Genomic DNA, 20,735 nt, shown 5'->3' on the forward strand with positions numbered 1-20,735 from the left:
ATTCCTAATATTAAAAGATAATATTTAATATTTAATTAATTTAAACTTAAAAATCCCATTTGCCAATTTTGCTTACATGGCATTTGAATTATTTAAATCTAAAATAAAATAATAATCTCTTATTTAATTGGATCTACTATTAAGATTTATAATCATACATGGGGCGCTGAGAAAATTAGATCCTACGTGGCTCTCTAAAAACTCGGGAAAAATCTCTCCCTAAAATAAATTAATAATCTCTAAAAAATTCCTAATATTAAAAGATAATATTTAATATTTAATTAATTTAAACTTAAAAATCCCATTCGCCAATTTTGCTTACATGGCATTTGAATTATTTAATTCTAAAATAAATTAATAATCTCTTATTTAATTGGTTACTATAAAGATTTATAATCATACATGGGGCGCTGAGAAAATTAGATCCTACGTGGCTCTATAAAAACTCGGGAAAAACCCCCCCCTAAAATAAATAAATGATCTCTTATTTAATTGGCTACTATTAAGATTTATAATCATACATGGCGCGCTGAGAAAATTAGATCCTACGTACGTGGCTCTTTAAAAACTCGGGAAAAAACTCCCCTTTAAATATATATATTAGATTAATATTATTTGCTATTTTTTTTTCTGGTAGATTACAGTCACATGGATTTATTTTATAATACGAAATAACAAAATATTATGTTATATTGCGTCAAATTGACTTTAACACATAAATCTACAACTATATATTATAATAAAGGTGAAACCAAGAATGACATATATCATCTCTTTTTTAAATAATTTCGTGCCAAAATAAATTGTTTATTTTGCCAAAGCGACTTCATAAAGAATATCTAATACTATTCAATAATATTTCCCTTATTCTTTGATAATTATATTCCATTTATCTAACATCCAACAAAATATTTTTTTTTTATTTTGTTTAATACTATGCAGTAATATTTTCCTACATATAACTTTGTGACGTAATCCATATTTATTTTATTAGGCGTGCATGTAATACTTTCACTATTTTCTTTGATATGATATAATTTTATTTTTATTATTGTAATTACGAAATTTTATCTTATTTTGCAATTTGATAATTGTTATCAATCAATCAATACTATATACTAAAAGACACACCGGAAATGACACGTGTCATCTTCTGGTGTGTTCTTAGTTTTTTTTTTCCGAAAACCTATTTTAAGTAAATTTCTAACGAGGCAAAAAAAAAAAAAGAATTAACCAAAATGTAAATAACCATATGGTAGCAAACACAATTAGAGCAAGAATTTATGTAGCAATCAATTATAACAAGAGTGTTTTTAGTTTCTTTTACAATAATCTTTTTTACTTTCTATACTAGATTTAGCCTAAAATATTCATGATCATATTTTCAAATAATCTATTTCTTAATTTAAAATTTTTTAATTAACAAGAATAAAATGCAAAATATTTACCCAAAAAAAGTCTCTCATCAAATAATCATATAATGTATCAAACTTAATTTTAGTTTTATTCTAATATTTTCATCAAACAAAATAGTATGTGTATGCTGAATAATTTCTATGTGAAAATTACAAAAAATCTTTTAACGGTAACTTTGATAACTTAACAATGGATTGAATAATTAATGATGATCTATGTATAATTATATACAAAAGGCAAAATCAAGAATGACACATGTTATCTCCTGACCACGTTCAAAATTTTCCTGCCAAAAGAATTTTTTTCGTAAACCTTTCTAGAGAATATTTATTACAGTACTATGCAATAATATTTACCTTCCTATCTATATGATAATTATATTTCGTTTATACACATTCAACAAAGATATCACTCTTTGTGTTTATTTGTTAGACAAGTATATTACTCTTTTATTTAATACTAATATACTATGCAATAATATTTTCCTATTTCTAATTTTGTGATGTAATCTATAACATTTTTATTAGTAACTTCCTCAGTTCTTTTTTACTTGACCTGTTTCTTTTATCATGTTTGCCAATGCAAAATTTTAGTAATCAATAACTTTAATTCTCCATAAGTAAAAATTATAATAGTTGTATATTATGATAATACTTATCGAGACGAATTCAAAAAGATCTCACGTGAATATATTTTTGTTACATATCATTCATAGAAGACGGTCAAAGGAGAGGTGGTGAATAGTGTAAAAGTCAAAGCGGGTCAAGTAAAAAAGAATGGAGGAAGTATACATGTAATACATACACCCTTTGTTTTCTTTAATTAATATGACGTAACTTTCTTTTTATTTTGCAATTACAAAATTCAACTTATTTTGAAATTAGATATAATTTTTTTATAATTAAATATAGCGTTAAACTAATGATAAATAATGAAAATTATCGTGCATGGCACAGGACCTAACCTAGTAAATATATATAGTGTTAAACTAATACAAGTAATAAGTAAAAATTACCGTACATAGCACGGAACCTAATCTAGTAATGTAACTAATTTAAGCCAAATTATGAGTGCCAATAAATAAAAAGCATAAGTACATCACAAGAGCCATCAGACAATAGTGGCAAACAAAAAACTTCATGGATATAAATGGAAGAATATTATCATACCCTATTCTCATCCTTAAATAAACTAAATTCTTCCTCATTTCAATATTATTGCAACAATTGAACTTTTGTACTATTGATCACTCTAGTTTGACCTTATAACATAATTTATACGTTAAGCAAAATATAGTTATGTGGGAACTTGTTAACTTCGTCTCATAAAATATTTTCACAATTTCAACTTACGGAAATTTCACCCAATGCCCCTGAGTTATTTTTTTATTCATGAAATACCGATAACTGTTTTCAAATTCACCATATACACTTGAGCTTAACAAAATTATCACCAAATGTCCTTAATAAGTAACGGTGTTAACCTCCGTTAGTCATTAAGACTAAATATACCACGTGGCATGCTGGGATTGGTTTTCTTTGAATTTTTGAATATATTAATTAATGTAATATAATTAATAATTAATAATAAAAAAAAACTAAAAACTTAAAAATAAAAAACCCTAGCCACCTCCCTTCCCCAATCAACCCAGCCCCCTAGCCCCTACCAATCGACCGCTGGCATCCACCCCCTCCCCCGCGCCGGTGCCAGCGTGACTCCCCCTCCACAACCCCCTCCCTCCTCTATTCCCCACCGTGACAAACACCAAAAAACCCCAATCGAAAAACCCTCTCCTTTCTCCCAAAAATATCCACCCTACCGCCGGCGTCTAAGAACCCCTCGCCGAGCCGGTGAACCCAAATCGCCTCTCCCCATCCCTAAAGCAGCACGCCAAACCCCAAAATCAAAAACCCTAAAATCATAATCTAGGGTTTAATTAAGGTGCCGAGGATGGTGGGTGCGGATTTCGCCTGAACCAGCCGACGCCATCTCAAACTGGGCTCCCACCAGCCGGCGCCACCCTGGCTGGTGGTGGTGGGGGTTAGAGGTGGTGTTTTTTAAAAAAAAAATTATTTTTTTTATAATTATTATTTAATTAATTTCAATAATAACCAGTAACATGCTTCAGGTGGCATAATTAACCCTAATGACAAACGAACTTAACTGTCGTTAGTCATTAAGGGCGTTTGGTGGCAATTTTGTTAAACTCAAGTGTATACGGTGAATTTGAAAATTGTTATGGGTATTTCGTGAATAAAAAAATAACTTAGGGGCATTTTGTGAAATTTCCGTTTATTTTTACTCTTACACAATTATAAATAATTAACATATAAAATGTGTTTTGGGATGTGTAAATTTCATCCTTATTGCAATATTGTTGGAACGAGAAAATATATTAGAGGGCAATAAGGTAATTAAACAACCTTTTTTTTTGGATAAAATGGGAAGCCCTGTAATAAATTAAATTAGTTTAACAAGTCCAATCCTTTTCCAAACCATGGCCATAATTATTGTTGGGTCAATATTTCTCACTCAAGCCCACGTTGTTTATCTTGCAAGCCATAATTATCGTTGGGTCAATAACTATCAATGTTCAAATTTTCCCACTTATAACACACCTACCTTTTTTTTTTTTTATTTTGAAACAATAACACACCTACCTAATATGTTGTCATTAGGTCCAAATCTCTAGTGATAATGCTTCCAAAAAAAATAAATTCTCCAGTGATTACACTACCAAAAAATACAAAACCTCTAGTTAACTTTCTATAAGAAATCGGTTGGTTAAGTTAAACTGTTAATATCTTGTTGTATTGATATATTTGGTCCATTTGGTTAATATATCTTTTAGAAGTTTAAATTGTACTCCAATTGGTTCTATTTGTTAGTCCAATTTCCTTTTTTAAGCATTTTATAAAAACTATTCATATTGAATATATTCCATTTTAAACTTTTTTTCCCCAATTTTACACATATTGAATATATTCAAATCTTGTAAATTAAAGGCAAACTAGTTAATAGAATGTCAAAATAATTCTGATTGGTTAATTAATTGATTGTGGATTGATAACATGTCTTTAAGCCTCTAATTAAGGAAATTCCTCCCTTGATGATTCAATTATGGTTGATGCTTAAAAAAAATCAAAAAAATTAAATAAGGCAAAACTAATTATGAATTCTTTTTGAATAATAAAATCTCTAGCTATTACACGCACTTCCATATTAAAAATTAATAAAATCTCTAGTAATTAAGCTTTTTAATTGAAAATAAAAAAACAAATTCCTAGTGAATAACGATCATACTTCCAAACAAAAAATAATAAAAAAAAGGAAAATTTGTCAAAAAAGACCTTTTAAAAACACTATTTTACAAAAAACAACCTTTTAAAAGTTTTTTTGCAAAAGAAAACCTTATTGTTAAATTTTTTTGTTGAATACAACCTAGTATTACTAATTCACTCAATTAACTTCTAATGTTTTGTAATTGCCCTTTAACTTTCACTTATCCATTTAATAATACCACCACCCCCTACCTTTCACCCTTCCCCTAGCAGCAGCCCCCTCCCCCAATTTAGCCGCCACATAGGACCCTCTACCCACAGCAACCCACCTCCATCACCGAGTGGACCCCTTTCCCGGTTTCCACTTTACCGTTGCTGCGACTACACACCGATAATAGTCCTCGCCAAACTCTACAAGCCGGCGTTCAATTTCATTTTCATCAGAAACACAAATTTCATTGGTGTTTTCGTAGCAAAGTATTTTCATGATTTCTATAATTGTTGAATTAACTATTTATTTGCTAATATTATGAGGGTTTGAACCTTTGAATTAAAGAAGAACATTTTTTTGCGACATGGGTGTTATATCAATTACCCTTTAATATTACTCCAACCTTTATCGAAATCGCAATACCCAGAGAGCATAAAGCGTGGGAATAAGGGTAAACTAATTTTCCAACTTACCTTGATGTTCCTTATGTGACCCCTAAAACTAGAATTTTATGAGATATCATTTACGGAACTACGATATCGAACATTGAAGCTACGCTAGTTGATTAGTAATGGGAAAGGGGTTAGTAATGGGTAAAGGTTAAACCGGGAAAAGGAAGGGGTTGACTCGGTGGTGGGTAGCTGGGGGAGGCCTGCGAGTTGGTGCCTTGGTGGTGGTTTTATTTTTTAATCTATAAATTAATTCAATTATTATATAGTTAAGTGATTTTTAGAAGAAATTAGAGGTTAATTAAGTGGATTAGATATACTAGGTTGTCTTCAGCAAAAAAAATTTACAATGAGGTTTTCTTTTGCAAAAAAACTTTTAAAAGGTTGTTTTTTGTAAAATAGTGTTTTTAAAAGGTTTTTTTTAACAAATAAGTCCATATAGTCATTTATGATTTATTTTCAATACATAAATCTTCAATATTTAACAATTTATATGGAGTAATTAAACATTTCCATAATAAACATCCATCGTTCTATTATATAAGTCACCAAGTCAATAAAAAATTGGGTTTTGCTACATAATACCCTTGAATTTTTGGGTTTTCTACCTTGTACCCTCCTAAATTCAAATTTTTACAAAGTGACCTTGAATTATTAGTTTATTTTACATTATATCCTTGAGTTATGGATTTTTCTATATGATACCCTTAATTAGTAAAATAAATGACTCTAAATTAATTTGACTCAAACCAACACCATCTAAACGACTTATTTAGCACCCTCAAAGACACAACTAGCATGTTTTTTTTTTTTTTTTTTTTTTGAAAGGGGGGAGATTATATTCATTAATAAGAAGCCATACGACACTTACATAAGAGATCATAATCGAACAATACAAAGACAACCAAACCAATTACAAGTTCGAAATAAACGAAACTACAATTGCACGCGCAGAATGACTTTCTTAAGTACCCTTGACTCATATAACGTTGTCCTATGCAGCCTCTTGCAAGGGGGTCTGGCAATATGATGTAATTTCCGACGAGAACCTTCATTGGCTCAGAATCCCGTACTCCTCGACCTGAAATCAAAATTGGTGTCGTACACTTCACCATAGACAAGATCAACTCCGATTCAAACACGGATATCGGCATGGAAGCAAAACCCTTTAGCCCAAACCAACAGAAGATCAAACCGAAGCCCCATAGCCAAAAAACCCGGCTTAAATCCTGCACCAGAAGATCGGTACACCGATCTGCAAGCCCCATATCACTCCAACACACCACACAAACAGAAAAAATAATAAAACTAAAAAGCACACAACGACTTCTAAAAGGAAAAACAGAACGAAAACTAAAACCTAAAACAAAAAAGCACACACCACACAACTAGCATGTTTATCGCAAAAAAAGTAGGATACAATTTTTTTTTGCGATAACATGTTTATAGCATCTAAACGACTTATTTAGCACCCTCAAAGACACAACTAACATGTTTATTACAACTAGCATGTTTATCTAAAGGACTAACAACTTGAGTCCCCTCTAAAACAAGCTCTTTTAGTTAAAGTAGGAGCAAAAAAAGTTCTTATCTTCCATCTCAAACAATCATACAAAAGTTCCTCTAAATAGCGAATAATGAAGATTGGTTATTCCTCCATCTAATATATATAAATATAAAAAGTTCTTATCTTCCATCTCTCTCTCTCTCTTTTTTTCTTTCTTTATTGAAATAGAATATATGGATTAAATTAGTAAATGTGAACAGGCCCTAAGACTATTAGTAGCTATTATAAACCCATTACTAACTCTCAATTTTAACATTGAAAATTATCATTGTTCGATTGTTCCCACTCTTGACTCTATTAGTAGCTATTATGCCTATTATAAACCCATTACTATTTTAATCTAAAATCCAAATGGATTATAATCCATCTTGCAATAATATACTCTTTGTAATCAATCTGCTTATTGGGATTATAATAGTTAATCACTTTTTGGGTCAAAACTCCAAATGGATTATGAAGAGTATATCATTGCCAGCTTAAGAACATGCCCTGGCAAATATGTTACATCCTTACAAATAAAGGAACACTGAAATTAATATGTTATACGATAAAACTAATCTTTTGCTAAGGGATTAAACGTCTGCATGCGTTATCTATCATGACCACACGAGAAAGGCCGACTAGGCAAATATGTTACTTTCTCTGTCTCCTTTGCATCATGGCCACACTTTATGTTACAGATTTATTATTCATATGATATATTATATAAACAAAAAAAAAAAAAAAAAAAGAGTACATTGTTACAAAGAAACAGTAACACTGGGATTAAATAGCAGCAAGTCGGCAACATATATACATGATGTAACTAATTTTAAGCCAAATTTTGAGTGCCAATAAACAAAAAAACAGAAGAATATCGATCACAAGAGCCATCAGACAATAGTAGCAAACAATAATTTTCTCAATTTTTTTTTTTAAAAAAACTTAGAAATAATAATCTCCACTTTCATCAAATGATGATTTTAATAAGTTTGAATAAAAAGTTATCATGATTTTAATAAGTTTGAATAATTTTTTATTCATTATATGACATATATCATATAATTTTGAAAGCAAGAAACCAAAAACCATAGCATTGCCAAACGAGCCCTTTAACTTTCTATGATTGGATGATTTTAGGCAAGTTAGGTTACCTATATATTTGATATAAATATATTACGTTATGATTATGGTACAAGGTAAGCCGTAAAAAATGTAGTATTAATAAGAGGAAATTTTGACGATTACCACCTTCTATTTTTTTTATTTTTTTATTTTTTAATTACCACCTTCTCTTTTCAAAAACATCAAAGTTATCACCTTCTTGCCTCCCAACTACTACTTGATGTCATCTATGGGCCCACCCTTTACCTTCCCTCCCTATTTCCCTCCCATTTCTCATTCCTAACTCGATTCTCATCTTTCCTTCTACTTTTTTCCCCCAAACCACCAATAATTGTTCGTTAATTTTGATTTGGATGATCGAGTGAACTGAAGTGTTTTTGATTTTTTGGGGGAAAAAAGTTAAAGGGGAGATGAGAATCGAATTAGGAATGAGAATTAGAAGAGAAATAAGGAGGGAAGGGAAAGAGTGGGCCTAAAATGATGTCATGTAATAGTTGGGAGGCAAGAAGATGGTAATTTTTGAAAATAGAATAAAGGTGGTAATGTTTTTTAAAAAAAAAATAAAAGGTGATAATTGCTAAAATGGACATAATAGAAGGTGGTAATTGTCAAATTTTCCTTAATAAGATCTCTAGTTATTACACTTCAATAAAAAAAATTAATATAATCTCTACTCTCTAGTTATTAAGCTTTTTATTATTAAAAGAAATAAATTAAAACTCTGGTGATGATAAAAAAAAAAATTTCCCAGCCCTCAAAAAAAAAAAAAAAATTCCCGTGATTATGCTCAGTTATTGTTTCCATACAATAAATTAAAAAAATCTCTAGTTATTACACTTATAAAATACAATAATAAAATCTCTAGTTATTACATTTCCAAAAAGCTTTTAATGTATTAAAAAAACAAATCTTTAGTGATCATGCTTCCAAAAAAAAAAAAAAAAGATATCTAGTGATTGTATATTTAATATTTACGATTTATTTCCAATACAGAAATCTTCAATATTTAATAATTATATGGAGTAATAAAACATTTCCATAATATTGCATATATGATAAGAGGCAAGATACAATTATATATACTACACAATTAGAATCACGTAGGACTAGCTAATTAATTAGTAAAGAAATAATATCTTTGACTCAAAGATATTATGTACAATAGTGAGATAATAATTACACAAAAATAGAAGATTACAACTTATATACAAGATCAGTAATTGATATATTCTAGCTGTTCATGGCATATATGCAGCAAGGATATTATCAAGATATATCTTTGATATTATCTCTAATACATGCATCCTATACTATATAAGTCACCAAGTCAATAACAATTTTATTCACAACTAAAATTTTAATTTCTCAATCGTCGAGATTAAGGTTATAATACTTGATAACAATCTTATACATTTTTTTATAATATGGCAGGAAAGTCTTCTATAGTCCCTTTTTTTGTAATACTAATGCTTTTCTTTTTGTCTCAAGGTAAATTTAAATTTCTCATTTAAAACGAACTTTTGTGCTTTATCAATTTATATTATTGTTGTTTTTATATATACATAATTACATATGACTAAATTCTTGTGAATTATTGTTGGATTAATTAAATAGGTAGCAATGGAGTTATAATGCCAAATCAAGGAGACGTTTGCTTTGGAAATCCTTGTGCTACAGCTGATCAATGCACAGATGCATGCGTTAATTACCCAACATATACTCCAGTTTGCCGTAGGAATGCTTGTTGTTGTGTACCACCAAAACGAGTTCCTCTAGGAACAAATTAATATATATATGGGCCAATGGCCCATTTGCCCATATGAATATTAATATAATTGTGTCATGTAATAACACCTAACAAGGTATAACAAAGTGAACTACGAATATAATACAAGCAAATTATATTTATGTTGCAATCACTACAATTATCATTATTCAAAGTTGCAAAAAATGTGAAACGGAGGTAGTACATAATATTAATAGTGGCCTCGGCCTGGGAAGGGGAGATTGGCCTATCATAACAAACCTTAATTAACTTTATACAAATAATTAAGTGTCCACTAATTGTAATTACAGACATAAATATAAAATAAAAGCCAGAAGTTGTAACTTATATGCATTGGCACGATGGGAAGACGTACTGCTGGGTGTATGATGGAATACGTCAATCCAACTTCTAAATATCTTCAATTCAGCGTCCCTTTGATTTTTCAACCATTTTGGGACATTGTCGTATCCGACTACCCGCAAATCCGTTGAGAAGGAGCCTTTAAATTGGAAAACAGAGATGTATTATAGTATATTGATTATATTAATATTTAATAATTAATAATTAATACTACAGTATATGAATCATAACATATATTTTGGAAAAAAAAAAAACCGGTTTTGTATGCTCATACCTTGATCTGTCTTGATTGCAATAATTGTTGGCGATATATCGTGCAATATCCTATCAATTAGATTGAATATAATGTTAGTCAACCACTACAAGAAAAATAGCTTTTCGTAGCGATTATTTCGTAGCGATTGTACATTCGCTACAATATGCAAGTATGTTTGAGAAATAATTAAGGAAGTCGTATCATTTTACAATCGCCATGGTTTTTCCATATAAAATCGATACGGAAAACATAGTAATACATATTCACACTATTTTTACACATTTATATAATTTTGAGAAATCGTATCATTTACAATCGCCACTAAATCCCAAAAATCGATACGAAAAGCCTTTTCAACACTAGATATATAAATATTGTTTGACAAAGAATACATAAAATATGTCATAGCTTATTGGTGAAACATTTAATATAAGAGTTTGAGGTTGCATGTTCGAATCTTGTAAAGATCATATGCATGTTTTTTTTTTTTTGAAGAAAATGAGTTCATCATTTATAGCGATTGTAATCGCTACAATAATCACCACGATTGGATGTAGTTTTTCGTATCGATTATTGAGGCCAACCCCAGCGATATTGAAAACCACTACTAAAGGCTAAGGCAACGGGGGATATTGTATCGAATGACCATTCGTTGGGAAAGCTTTTTGTCACAATTACAATCGATACTAAAGGTTAAAATAATCGCTACGAAAAGGTTATTTTCTTGTAGTGAACGAAATTAATAATACAATGTTATTTATATTAATTTAATAGAAAATGATAAGAATTACGTACCCTCCTCTCGAAAATGGATCCCTAAGCCCGTTGGAAAATATGATATTTCCACCAAGTTTGAATGACTCGATGATATCCTAAAAGGGTTTATAATTAAATGAGTTAGTGTAAGTATGTAGAAAATATTAATTAGTGAAAAAATTAAATTTGTGTTAGTAACATAGTGCATACCCGACGCCCATAAAAGGTCAAGGGAGATTGAGGGCGAGACACTTTCCCAAATCTTGATCGGCAAGCCTCATCGAAATGAGCTTGTACAAAGGGACGAGACGGCAACATTGTCTCGTCGGCACATCCGATAGGGAAAATTAATTCAGTACATCTCTGTTTCAAAAAATTATTAATAATGAAGTTAAATTAAACCTTGCATAAGTTGCATCTATTAAATAGAACGAATGTCTACTCAAAATGATATTTTGGTTCTAGTTTAATTACCTGCCATGCCCAGGCCACTGTTATATTAGAAGAAGGTTCATATGGTGATTCGACTTCTAATAAGTAGCTCCCGAAACACCGCTCTCCCACATATAATTCACTCTGTAGTGCAGTGACGACTCCCTCGATTCCAAAATCTTCTCCCATTCGAACTTCATTACATATTACTTTTATATTTACATTAGCCGGGCCAACGTATTTGGCGGAATTTGTATACATTTGCCCTAGCCAATTTTTGGCCTCGTCTGCTGATTGCAGAGGCCTATCAAAATAATTTAAGATCAAATCACGGGTATCAAAATTATAAGTCTCTATTACAGTTGAACATGTCAAAATCAGGCCGCTTAACTAATGACTTTTCAATGTAAGCAATGTTATGTAAATATTAAAGAGGAATGAATATGATTAAAGGTATACTTACGTGCATGTGTTGAAAGCCTGGCTTAGTTGGTTCAAGCCATTTGGTCGTGAAGCTATTGCATCGATTTTTTGCCAAGATTTCTTAATCAACTGGTAGCATTTTTGATCGACATCCTGAAAATTGTAAATTGCCACACAAAATCAGTTATTAGTGTATTCACATATTCATGTACAATATGAATCCCAAGAAAATAATTTGTAACTAAATTGATTATACTAAAATCTCAACACAATATGAGTTAATAAAATTTACATAACAGCTCATTTTATAATTAATGACCTGACTATCGTGTAATGTCTTTCATCTTAAATCTAACAAGGTTTGCATATGAGATTAGGCCTGGGCTGGGATAACCAATGGTGTACTAGGTCCAGATTTTCTAAGCCCATTTGTATATTCTTAGCCCGATCATGGCTTGGACTAGTTAGCATATTTAAACCGTGTGTAGTGATTAGTAACCTTCTTCAATTTAATTAATAAGTTAGCAATAGTTACGTTGTTGAAGAGAATATGTAACTAACGTCCTAACATGTTTCTTTTCAAGAAATAATAATAGTTCCAAACTTACTAATACGAGTATTACATTTCATATTTGATATTTCCTAATTTCGATGGCCTAGGCCCATGATCAATAAAGTTGAAAACAATCCAAAAACAAAATTAAATTTAAGAACAAATTACAGGTATGTTTAATACTTTGATAGTTAATTATCCAATTTGTTATACGTAAAGAACTATTGTTGCACAATGTATTAATATTAGAAGTCGAGTAGATATACCTCAAAATCCTTACTAATGATGTCACAGAATCCATTGCTTGGTGTGTTGTTGCCGTAAAGATACATTGGTGACGACGAGGCAAGGGATCCGACTGCGATGTTGTTGTACATGACACGAAACCATGCTGCTAATGCTACACCAATAAATAAATAAAAAAAAAAAAAAAAAAAAAAAAAAAGTAAATAGGTGTTATTGATCTAACTTGTTTAAGCTATAACAATCTATATACATTAATAGAATGAAATTTTTTTATTTTTATTTTTATTTTTTTTTATTTTTATATATAATTTATTACGAGGTGAAAAAATATTTCAAATTAATATGATAGTTTTTAATTCACAGATTAGAAGTAATTTTAAATTCATGCAAAAAGAGGTAAAAAAAATTGGTGGGATTTGAGAAGAGCAAAGGAAATTGGTTTCCCGGCCTAACCCATTCAGGGGCCCATTTAAAGCACTAGCCCAATCCTTTTACAAAAGGGTTATAACCATCTAACATTTAAATGGGGCGGATTGTTAAAGGGCTATTAAATAATGGGTTTTAAAGGGTTGGGTATAATTTTAAATTAAAAGGGCTGAAATTGGGTAACTCTTATAAAGCTTTTTTTTTTTTTTTTTTTTTTTTTTTTTTTAATCCTAATTCCTTTGTTTTTAGAAATGCCTAACATCAAACTATGAAACTTTTTGAAAGTAAAAGATTCCCCCTTCAAAAAAAAAAAAAAAAAAAAGTAAGATTCCCAATTTCCCCCAAATTATGAACCCCACAAAAAATATTCCCAGATTCTAAACCCTTGTTGCTAAGTGCTAACGTTGAAAGTAAAATTCCATGTAAAGCCCATCCCATATAAAGCCCGGCCCAGCCCGACCCGGCCCGGAAGTTTTATAAAGCATTATTATTACTCTGTAATTTTTTTTATTATTTATTTATTTACATGTTTTATTAATGATGGTTTTCAAAAACATGTTTTATTAATGATCAATTAACAATAAAAATAAAAAAAAAAGTTAACAATTTCATAAAAAAAAATATCACCTCCACCATAGCCGCTTCCGACGACGATAACAGGTGATGCAAAGGCGGAGAAGTTGCCCTTCAGACTTTGTATTATTATCGCAAAGTCTTGGAGGGCTTGTTCCGTTGTTAGGCACCCTCTTACTTGGTGATCAGCCATGGCTAATTCGATCTTCCCCAACGGTACGGAACTACCGTAGAAGCGATGCTAAGACAGGAAAAAAAATGGCAAACATTAAATTAAGTAAACAGCTAAACATGTAAATTATAAATAAGCTTGATTTTTGGGTGCTACAAAAGTCAAATTATGTACTCCGTTATTAACATGCTATATCTGTTTTCATATATAGGACTTGGTAGCTACACAAATTTTTTAGAGAAGTGGAAAATGGACCGTGTGTGGGCAGGGCCGGCCCGGCCCTTAGGCCCAATCATAAAAGGGGCGCCAAAATATTATTGCAAGTATGCTACTCTGTACACTGTATGTCTGTATCAGTGTATGCATGTCGATTTAGCTTTCATATTCATCCCCTTTCGATTCTTCATCTCATCAGTTTTTATTTTTAATTTTATTATTATTATCATTACTTTTTTTAATTTTTTTTTTTTTTTTTTTTTTACTGTTTTTCTTTCTGTCCCTTTCCCCCTTTTCAAAGCTTTTTCTAACCATTCTACTTTAACGAGTTAACCCATTATTTCTTTCTACTTTCTCAACATAAGTTACTTTTGTTCTTATATATTTTACATGGTCGTAATCAAAAGAATAATTGACTAATTTAGGGTAAATAAGTTACCTCGATATGAACCAACATTGCCTTGAACTCATTGGCACATTCGTTTAGGAGGTCGTATACTCCGGGATCACCGTTATCGACGACCTCCCTTCCGAACAGCACGAAGATTGGGCCACCAGCCTTGGCCCCCGACCACATAGTGTCGTTCACGTAGACCCTCTGCTGGAATGTCCGGTCTAATGTGCTTCGGAAGTATCCGAAGTGATCTAGTGTTTGCGTGAAGTTTATGAGTTGGAGTTCACCTACACATTTAATTTATTAATTTAAAAAAAGTTATAATAAACGAACCACAAGTAACAATATGTAAGATAAGATTGCAAAAATTATACAAGAAAATACCTCTAACATATACCAGCAATACGCAGATGAAGAAGTAAAAGAACTTCATATCGTATACTGAAAGAAAAAAAAAGTGCTTTCGTCAACTATTTGTAAGTAAAAGAACTCATGTTAATACGATATTTGAAAGTAAATGAATTTTTTTTCCAGTCAAGTATTTGAAAGTAGTTGATGAATACGATATTAAGTCTAACGGATAAACTTATTGATGGTTCTCATGCTAATAATAAACATCCATAAATTATATAACTATTCCATGCATAAAAGTAGTAGGTTATATCAAAATTTAGATTAAAATGAGTAACAAAACTTGTTTGTCAATAGGGCACTTTAGTCATTTCAGTGACTTTTATTGGGGACCATGACTGTAATTTACCGTAAAGATGGATAGAAGATGGTTAAATGGCGTTAAATAACGTTAACGACAATGAATAAGAGTCGTCGGGGCAGCCGAGCGAAGCTCTTTCTTTTGGCCGTACCGTGGAGTTGAATTGTAGGTGAGTGAGTCCTGAGCGATTTCGATCACCTAGCAGGCTTTTTATGTAGTAGGGCGCGATCTCAGATTCAATACCGCTCAATGAAATAGAAAGAAATGGAGTTATTATCAGAATCGTGGGACATCAAAAGGGGGAAGTTTTTAGTTGGTTTTTATTCCTCACTCTCGTATAGGCGATAGAAGGCTTTTTATAGAGTTATGTGGTGAAGGTAGTGTAAGAGTTCAAGATCGAGTGCACGACACTCTATTTACAATGTGCTGCAAATTAGAATATATATTTCCGCAAATATGTCATTATTGGGTAATGGCAGCTATCAGAAGCCCTAGTTCATATCAGAAGATAATAGCATTGTTCAAATTGGATGCTGGTTTTTAGAGATAGCTTAATGGAGAAGAAAAAAAATTACTTAAATCTGGATACAAAACAGTATTGTTGTAGTCAGAATAGTTATTTTGATCACAATTTGTTCTTATGCTGTGTTTTAAGTCTTATTAGAGCATCTCCAATGGTATACAAAAAGGACTTGCTTGCAAATTAAATTAAATTGTAAGCATGTAGCTTACCATTGGAGTGACAATAGTGATGTAGCTAGATCAAGCAATGTTGCTTAAACAAGCTACACTGCTTGATTTTCTATAGAAAACTTCATCCTCTTATATTATGACATGTGTATGATAGAAATTATTTTATTTATTTATTTATTTTTCCAAGCTACAATATTCTATTGCTAACCATTGGAGCACTTTGTAGCTTAAAAAAAAATTAGCTTGAAATTTTGATGTATCAAGGTAAGCTACAAGCCTTTGTAGCTTACCATTAGAGATGCTCTAAAGTGCCTTTTATTACTTATTTCTTTTTTTTTTTTTTTTTTTTTTTTAAAAAAAAATATTTTTTAAAATTTTTTATTTTTAAAGTTACCTTGATAAAACCATCTGCCATCTCTATGTGCCTAGCTAACTTTTGGCCAAGGTAATTCAATTATAAAGTAAAGAGGCAAATGTCAAACTAAGTCGGGAATATGTTTATTGGTCAGCGTATATTAAAGACAATATTCTAAAAATTTGATTAACAATCAATTACGTACAAATTATTCGGTATTAATAATAAATTAGTCGATAATAAACTTCTAACATTGAAATGTGTTATCTCTATAATGAAGAAAATAAAATTCTTCCTAGCTCTTCAATAATTAAATTTCGGGCCACAGCAATTTCAAACAACATTTTATCACAACATTTCTATATATACTAAGTAAAGGCAGCCCAAGGGTATAATAACTGATAATTTTTATTTATCCTAATGAATCGATCAATATAATGATTAATGAATAATTTACATTATGTAGTTTTAGTTGTAATATAAGCTTGAATAAAATATTTAAACTTTTTTTCTTCCTTTTTCCACGAATTCTTTGTTTGATTGTTTGTTTTATTTTTATTTTTATATATAAATTTTTTTTTTTTTTTTTTAAAAAAAAAAAAACAATGGTCGTTCTTTTTCTAAAACCCACTAAATCTCTTAGTCTTATCCTTTGTCCCTTTGACACATCAACATCTCCTATTTACACGGGCTTTTGCTGTTTCTTCATTGCTTGTAACTAGGGATGTCAACGGGGCGGGGCGGGGCGGGTTTTGGCATTTCCATCCCCATCCCCGCCTCCCATTTTCATCCCCATCCCCACCCCCATCCCCGCAGCGGGTCTGGAAACTTTCCCCATCCCCGCCCCGGCGGGTCTAACTTCAAAACCACCCCCGCCCCATCCCCATGTGGATATCCATCCCCGTTTTAGCCCCACATAATCCCCGCCCCATACCCACCAAATCCCCACCCCATACCCACCAAATCCCCACCTGAAATCCACCACAAATAATATATTTAAATCAATTCCAACAAAAAAAAAAAAAAAAAAAAATTCTATACTACAGCAGCGTACAACTCAAATACAAAGAATGCAGTACATACTTCACATATTGAAAAAAAAAAATAACAGTAACTCAAATTGTCCAAAGTCCAAAATTAAAAATACTACAAGTTTACAAATATTAAAATACATAATAAGAAATCCATTATTCGGTGCAAACTCCACTTGTTCCGGAATCGATATCCCATGTTTCAAATTCTTCCTCTAATTCACCCACTAATTTGGCATACTCATCATTCCTGAATTCTCCACAATCTGCAAATACAACAATGTGACTTAATTAAAAAATAATAATAATAATAATAATAATAATAATAATAATAATAATAATAATAATAATAATAATAATAATAATAATAATAATAATAATAGTAATAGTAGTAATTAAATAAAATGTTATTTTAGCTATCTACCTTTAAGAGTAGCCCATATCCAATTTTGAGTACACATTAAAGCTTCGACTGCTTCCGGTAAAAGCCGACTACGATAAGGATTAAGAACCCGACCACTTGTGCTAAATGCGGACTCCGATGCAACAGTAAAAAAAATTGACAATCACGCATCATGAACAAATTAAACTACTACTTTCAACAAGTCAACACAAAACTTTTGTAAAAAAAAAAAAAAAAAAAAAAAAAAAAAAAAAAAAAAAATTGACAATCACGCATCATCAAGTTAATCTTTTTTAATATCTATCCTATAATATCCATCCTAATATCTATATGACTTTCCTTTTTTACCAAGTTAATCTTGCATATAAATAAGACCATCACGCATCATCAAGGACATCAACCCCACAATTTTATTTTATTTTTTTTTAAATAATCTCCAAATTTTTTATTTTTAAAAAAATTGACAATCTCAATTCTCTTTCTCTTCTACAATGAAGAAGGACGCAGAGTTGAGTGTTTCCTGTAAAATTTCTGGTGCAAATGAAGAGAATGAAAGGGAAGATGATGATTGGAGTATCTAACCCTTGAACCTCCCAATTTCCCATACAAATACAAATTATCAACATATACTTTGAAATTATCAACATCTATGGTTAACAGTAGACATAATTGAACATACAAGTACAAATTATTCTATATCATGCAACTAGAAATACAAATTATCGTCATACAAATACAAATACAAAATAAAATGCAAATAGACACATGCAACTCAAAAAACAAGTAATCAAACATAATAGCAAATTATTCAAATTATTTTTCATAAAAAAAAAAAATGTTTTTGTTACCTAGGAGTCTAGGACATACTCACAGACGCAAATCAATTTAATGAACTCATACATAATCAAACTAATGGCTTCTTAATTAATTTCTTAGTTGATTAGTTAATTTATTTTTCATATGATAAAATGATAAGGGAAAAAATAATTGGGGGAAAAAAAAGAGAAAGAGTTAGAGAGATTACCTGGAAGAAATTCTGGTCAGATTCTTCGTTTACCGGCGACGAGATTCACAGCCTCAAAGGTGGAAGTAAGGTGACAGCCTGAGAGGAGTAGATCTGTTTTTTTTTTTTTTGACGGAAAGGAGTAGATCTGTAGATGATGGAGGAGAAAGTGAGAAATGGAGGAGAAAGTGAGCCTGAGTGTGTGACGGCTAGGGTTGAAAGTTTGAGAATGAGAAATTGAGAGTGTGTGGGCTTTTTCCAGAAACTTCATTAATTAGTTTTTTTTTTTTTTTTTTTTATATACATAATAAATAAATTAATGATATATGTACATATGGGTCGGGTATAATGCGGGTATGGGGCGGGTATGAGATGGGTCAGGCGGGGCTGGGCCGGGTATGGGGTGGGTCAGGCGGGGCAGGGCGGGGATGGGGTGGGTCAGGCGGGGCGGGGCGGGGATGGGGCGGGTATTGCCTAAAATCCAACCCCGCCCCATCACCCATGGCGGGTATGGATTTTAGACCCATCCCCGCCCCGCGACCCGCCAAAGCTATACCCATCCCCGCCCCATCGGGGCGGGGATGGGGCGGGTCTCCTACTAGACCCGCCCCACTGACATCCCTACTTGTAACATCAAATAAAATAAAAAACACCTCTTATTTAACATTACAACTATTTTAAGAAAAAAGCATTTTCCACCATTTTTTTTTATTTCTTTAAGAAAATAGCTTAAAACAGAAACTATTACCCGTGACCAGTGAATAAATAAAAAATGTAATGATTAAAAAAACAATTGGGTAGATGTATAATAAAAAATAAAAAAAAAAGAAAAAAACTTTCTTCCATATTTTACATAATCAAAAACCCACGACATTAAAAAAAATAAATAAAAAAAAAAATAAAAACTCCTATTTACCATTATTACAAATATTCTAGGAAAAATTCAATTTCCACCATTTTTATTACTTCTTCAAGAAGCTTAAAACAGAAATTAAAAAGTATAACTCGTGAGTAGTGAAACTAAATCAATAATGTAATGATCAAATATGGTTAAAAAGAAACAATAGGGTATATGTATGATAAAAAAAAAAAAAAAAAAAAAAAAAAAAAATACTACTCTCTATTGTTCATACTCATTTTTCTCAACTCACATTAATGGCGTAAAAGTCTAAATTCCTTCATACTTTTATAATCATTCAAGGAAAAAAATATAATCATTCAAGGAAATACAATAAACGTGCTTGTAATTCATACACATAATAACAATAATAGATATAAATAAACATTAATTAGCATGCTTATATTTGGAAGGGATTGGAGGTTATTACCTCGTTCGTTCGCCGATCGTTGTACCTTGATGTGCCTCCTCCTTTTTCAATATGAAATTCGAGTAACGAGCTAGCTGACAACTAAAGGGGAAGCTTTTTCCAAGCCAGAAACCCGAGCCTCTTGAGCTACGACGACTTGATAGAGTATAAAACATATTCCTGGGCCTCAACCATCAGCTTTTTAGAGAGAAGAGAGAAAGAGAGGTGGTGCCAATGCTTGAACCCTGGACCTAGACTTCAGATCAGAGGTTTCATTCTCTTACCACTAGTCCACAAGGGAAGCTGGTTTAGTTGGTCCTCTAACATGGTATCAAGAGCCAGCGTGACACAAAGGTCACGGGTTCGAATCTCATCCACCCCTCCTTCAAAGTGGAATTAATTCGCACCAGGTATGGGTGGGCCTGTGTTGCATCCACATTTCAAGCCCAAAGGGCCTTTCATGTGAGGGGGAGTGATAGAGTATAAAACATATTCCTGGGCCTCAACCATCAGCTTAAGCTTTTGGTTTAGTTGGTCCTCTAACATGGTATCAGAGCCAGAGTGACACAAAGGTCACGGGTTCGAATCTCATCCACCCCCCACTTTCAAGTGGAATACTAAGCGCTGG

The 20,735-nt window shown here is 31.5% G+C and overlaps 1 protein-coding gene and 1 long non-coding RNA gene across 2 annotated transcripts; both read right to left on the bottom strand.

The window, feature by feature from the left end:
* Positions 1-9,974: 9,974 nt before the first annotated feature.
* On the bottom strand, positions 9,975-14,810 carry LOC145605766 (uncharacterized). Its single transcript, XM_081661831.1, has 9 exons — positions 14,649-14,810; positions 13,876-14,062; positions 12,843-12,976; positions 12,064-12,176; positions 11,643-11,904; positions 11,379-11,531; positions 11,208-11,284; positions 10,431-10,480; positions 9,975-10,295 (listed from the first exon to the last, which is right to left on the bottom strand). Exons 1-9 carry the CDS (start codon positions 14,784-14,786, stop codon positions 10,099-10,101), a joined length of 1,311 nt encoding a protein of 436 aa, XP_081517957.1. The 5' UTR covers positions 14,787-14,810; the 3' UTR covers positions 9,975-10,098.
* Positions 14,811-17,381: 2,571 nt separating this feature from the next.
* Positions 17,382-20,389, bottom strand: LOC145605547 (uncharacterized). Its single transcript, XR_014105093.1, has 2 exons — positions 17,819-20,389; positions 17,382-17,660 (listed from the first exon to the last, which is right to left on the bottom strand). It is a non-coding gene; the product is annotated as an uncharacterized LOC145605547 (long non-coding RNA).
* Between the last annotated feature and the right edge of the window lie 346 nt (positions 20,390-20,735).

The sequence above is a fragment of the Chenopodium album genome, chromosome 22 (genome assembly GCF_948465745.1).
Source record: "Chenopodium album chromosome 22, dcCheAlbu1.1, whole genome shotgun sequence".
Lineage (NCBI taxonomy): Eukaryota > Viridiplantae > Streptophyta > Magnoliopsida > Caryophyllales > Amaranthaceae > Chenopodium > Chenopodium album.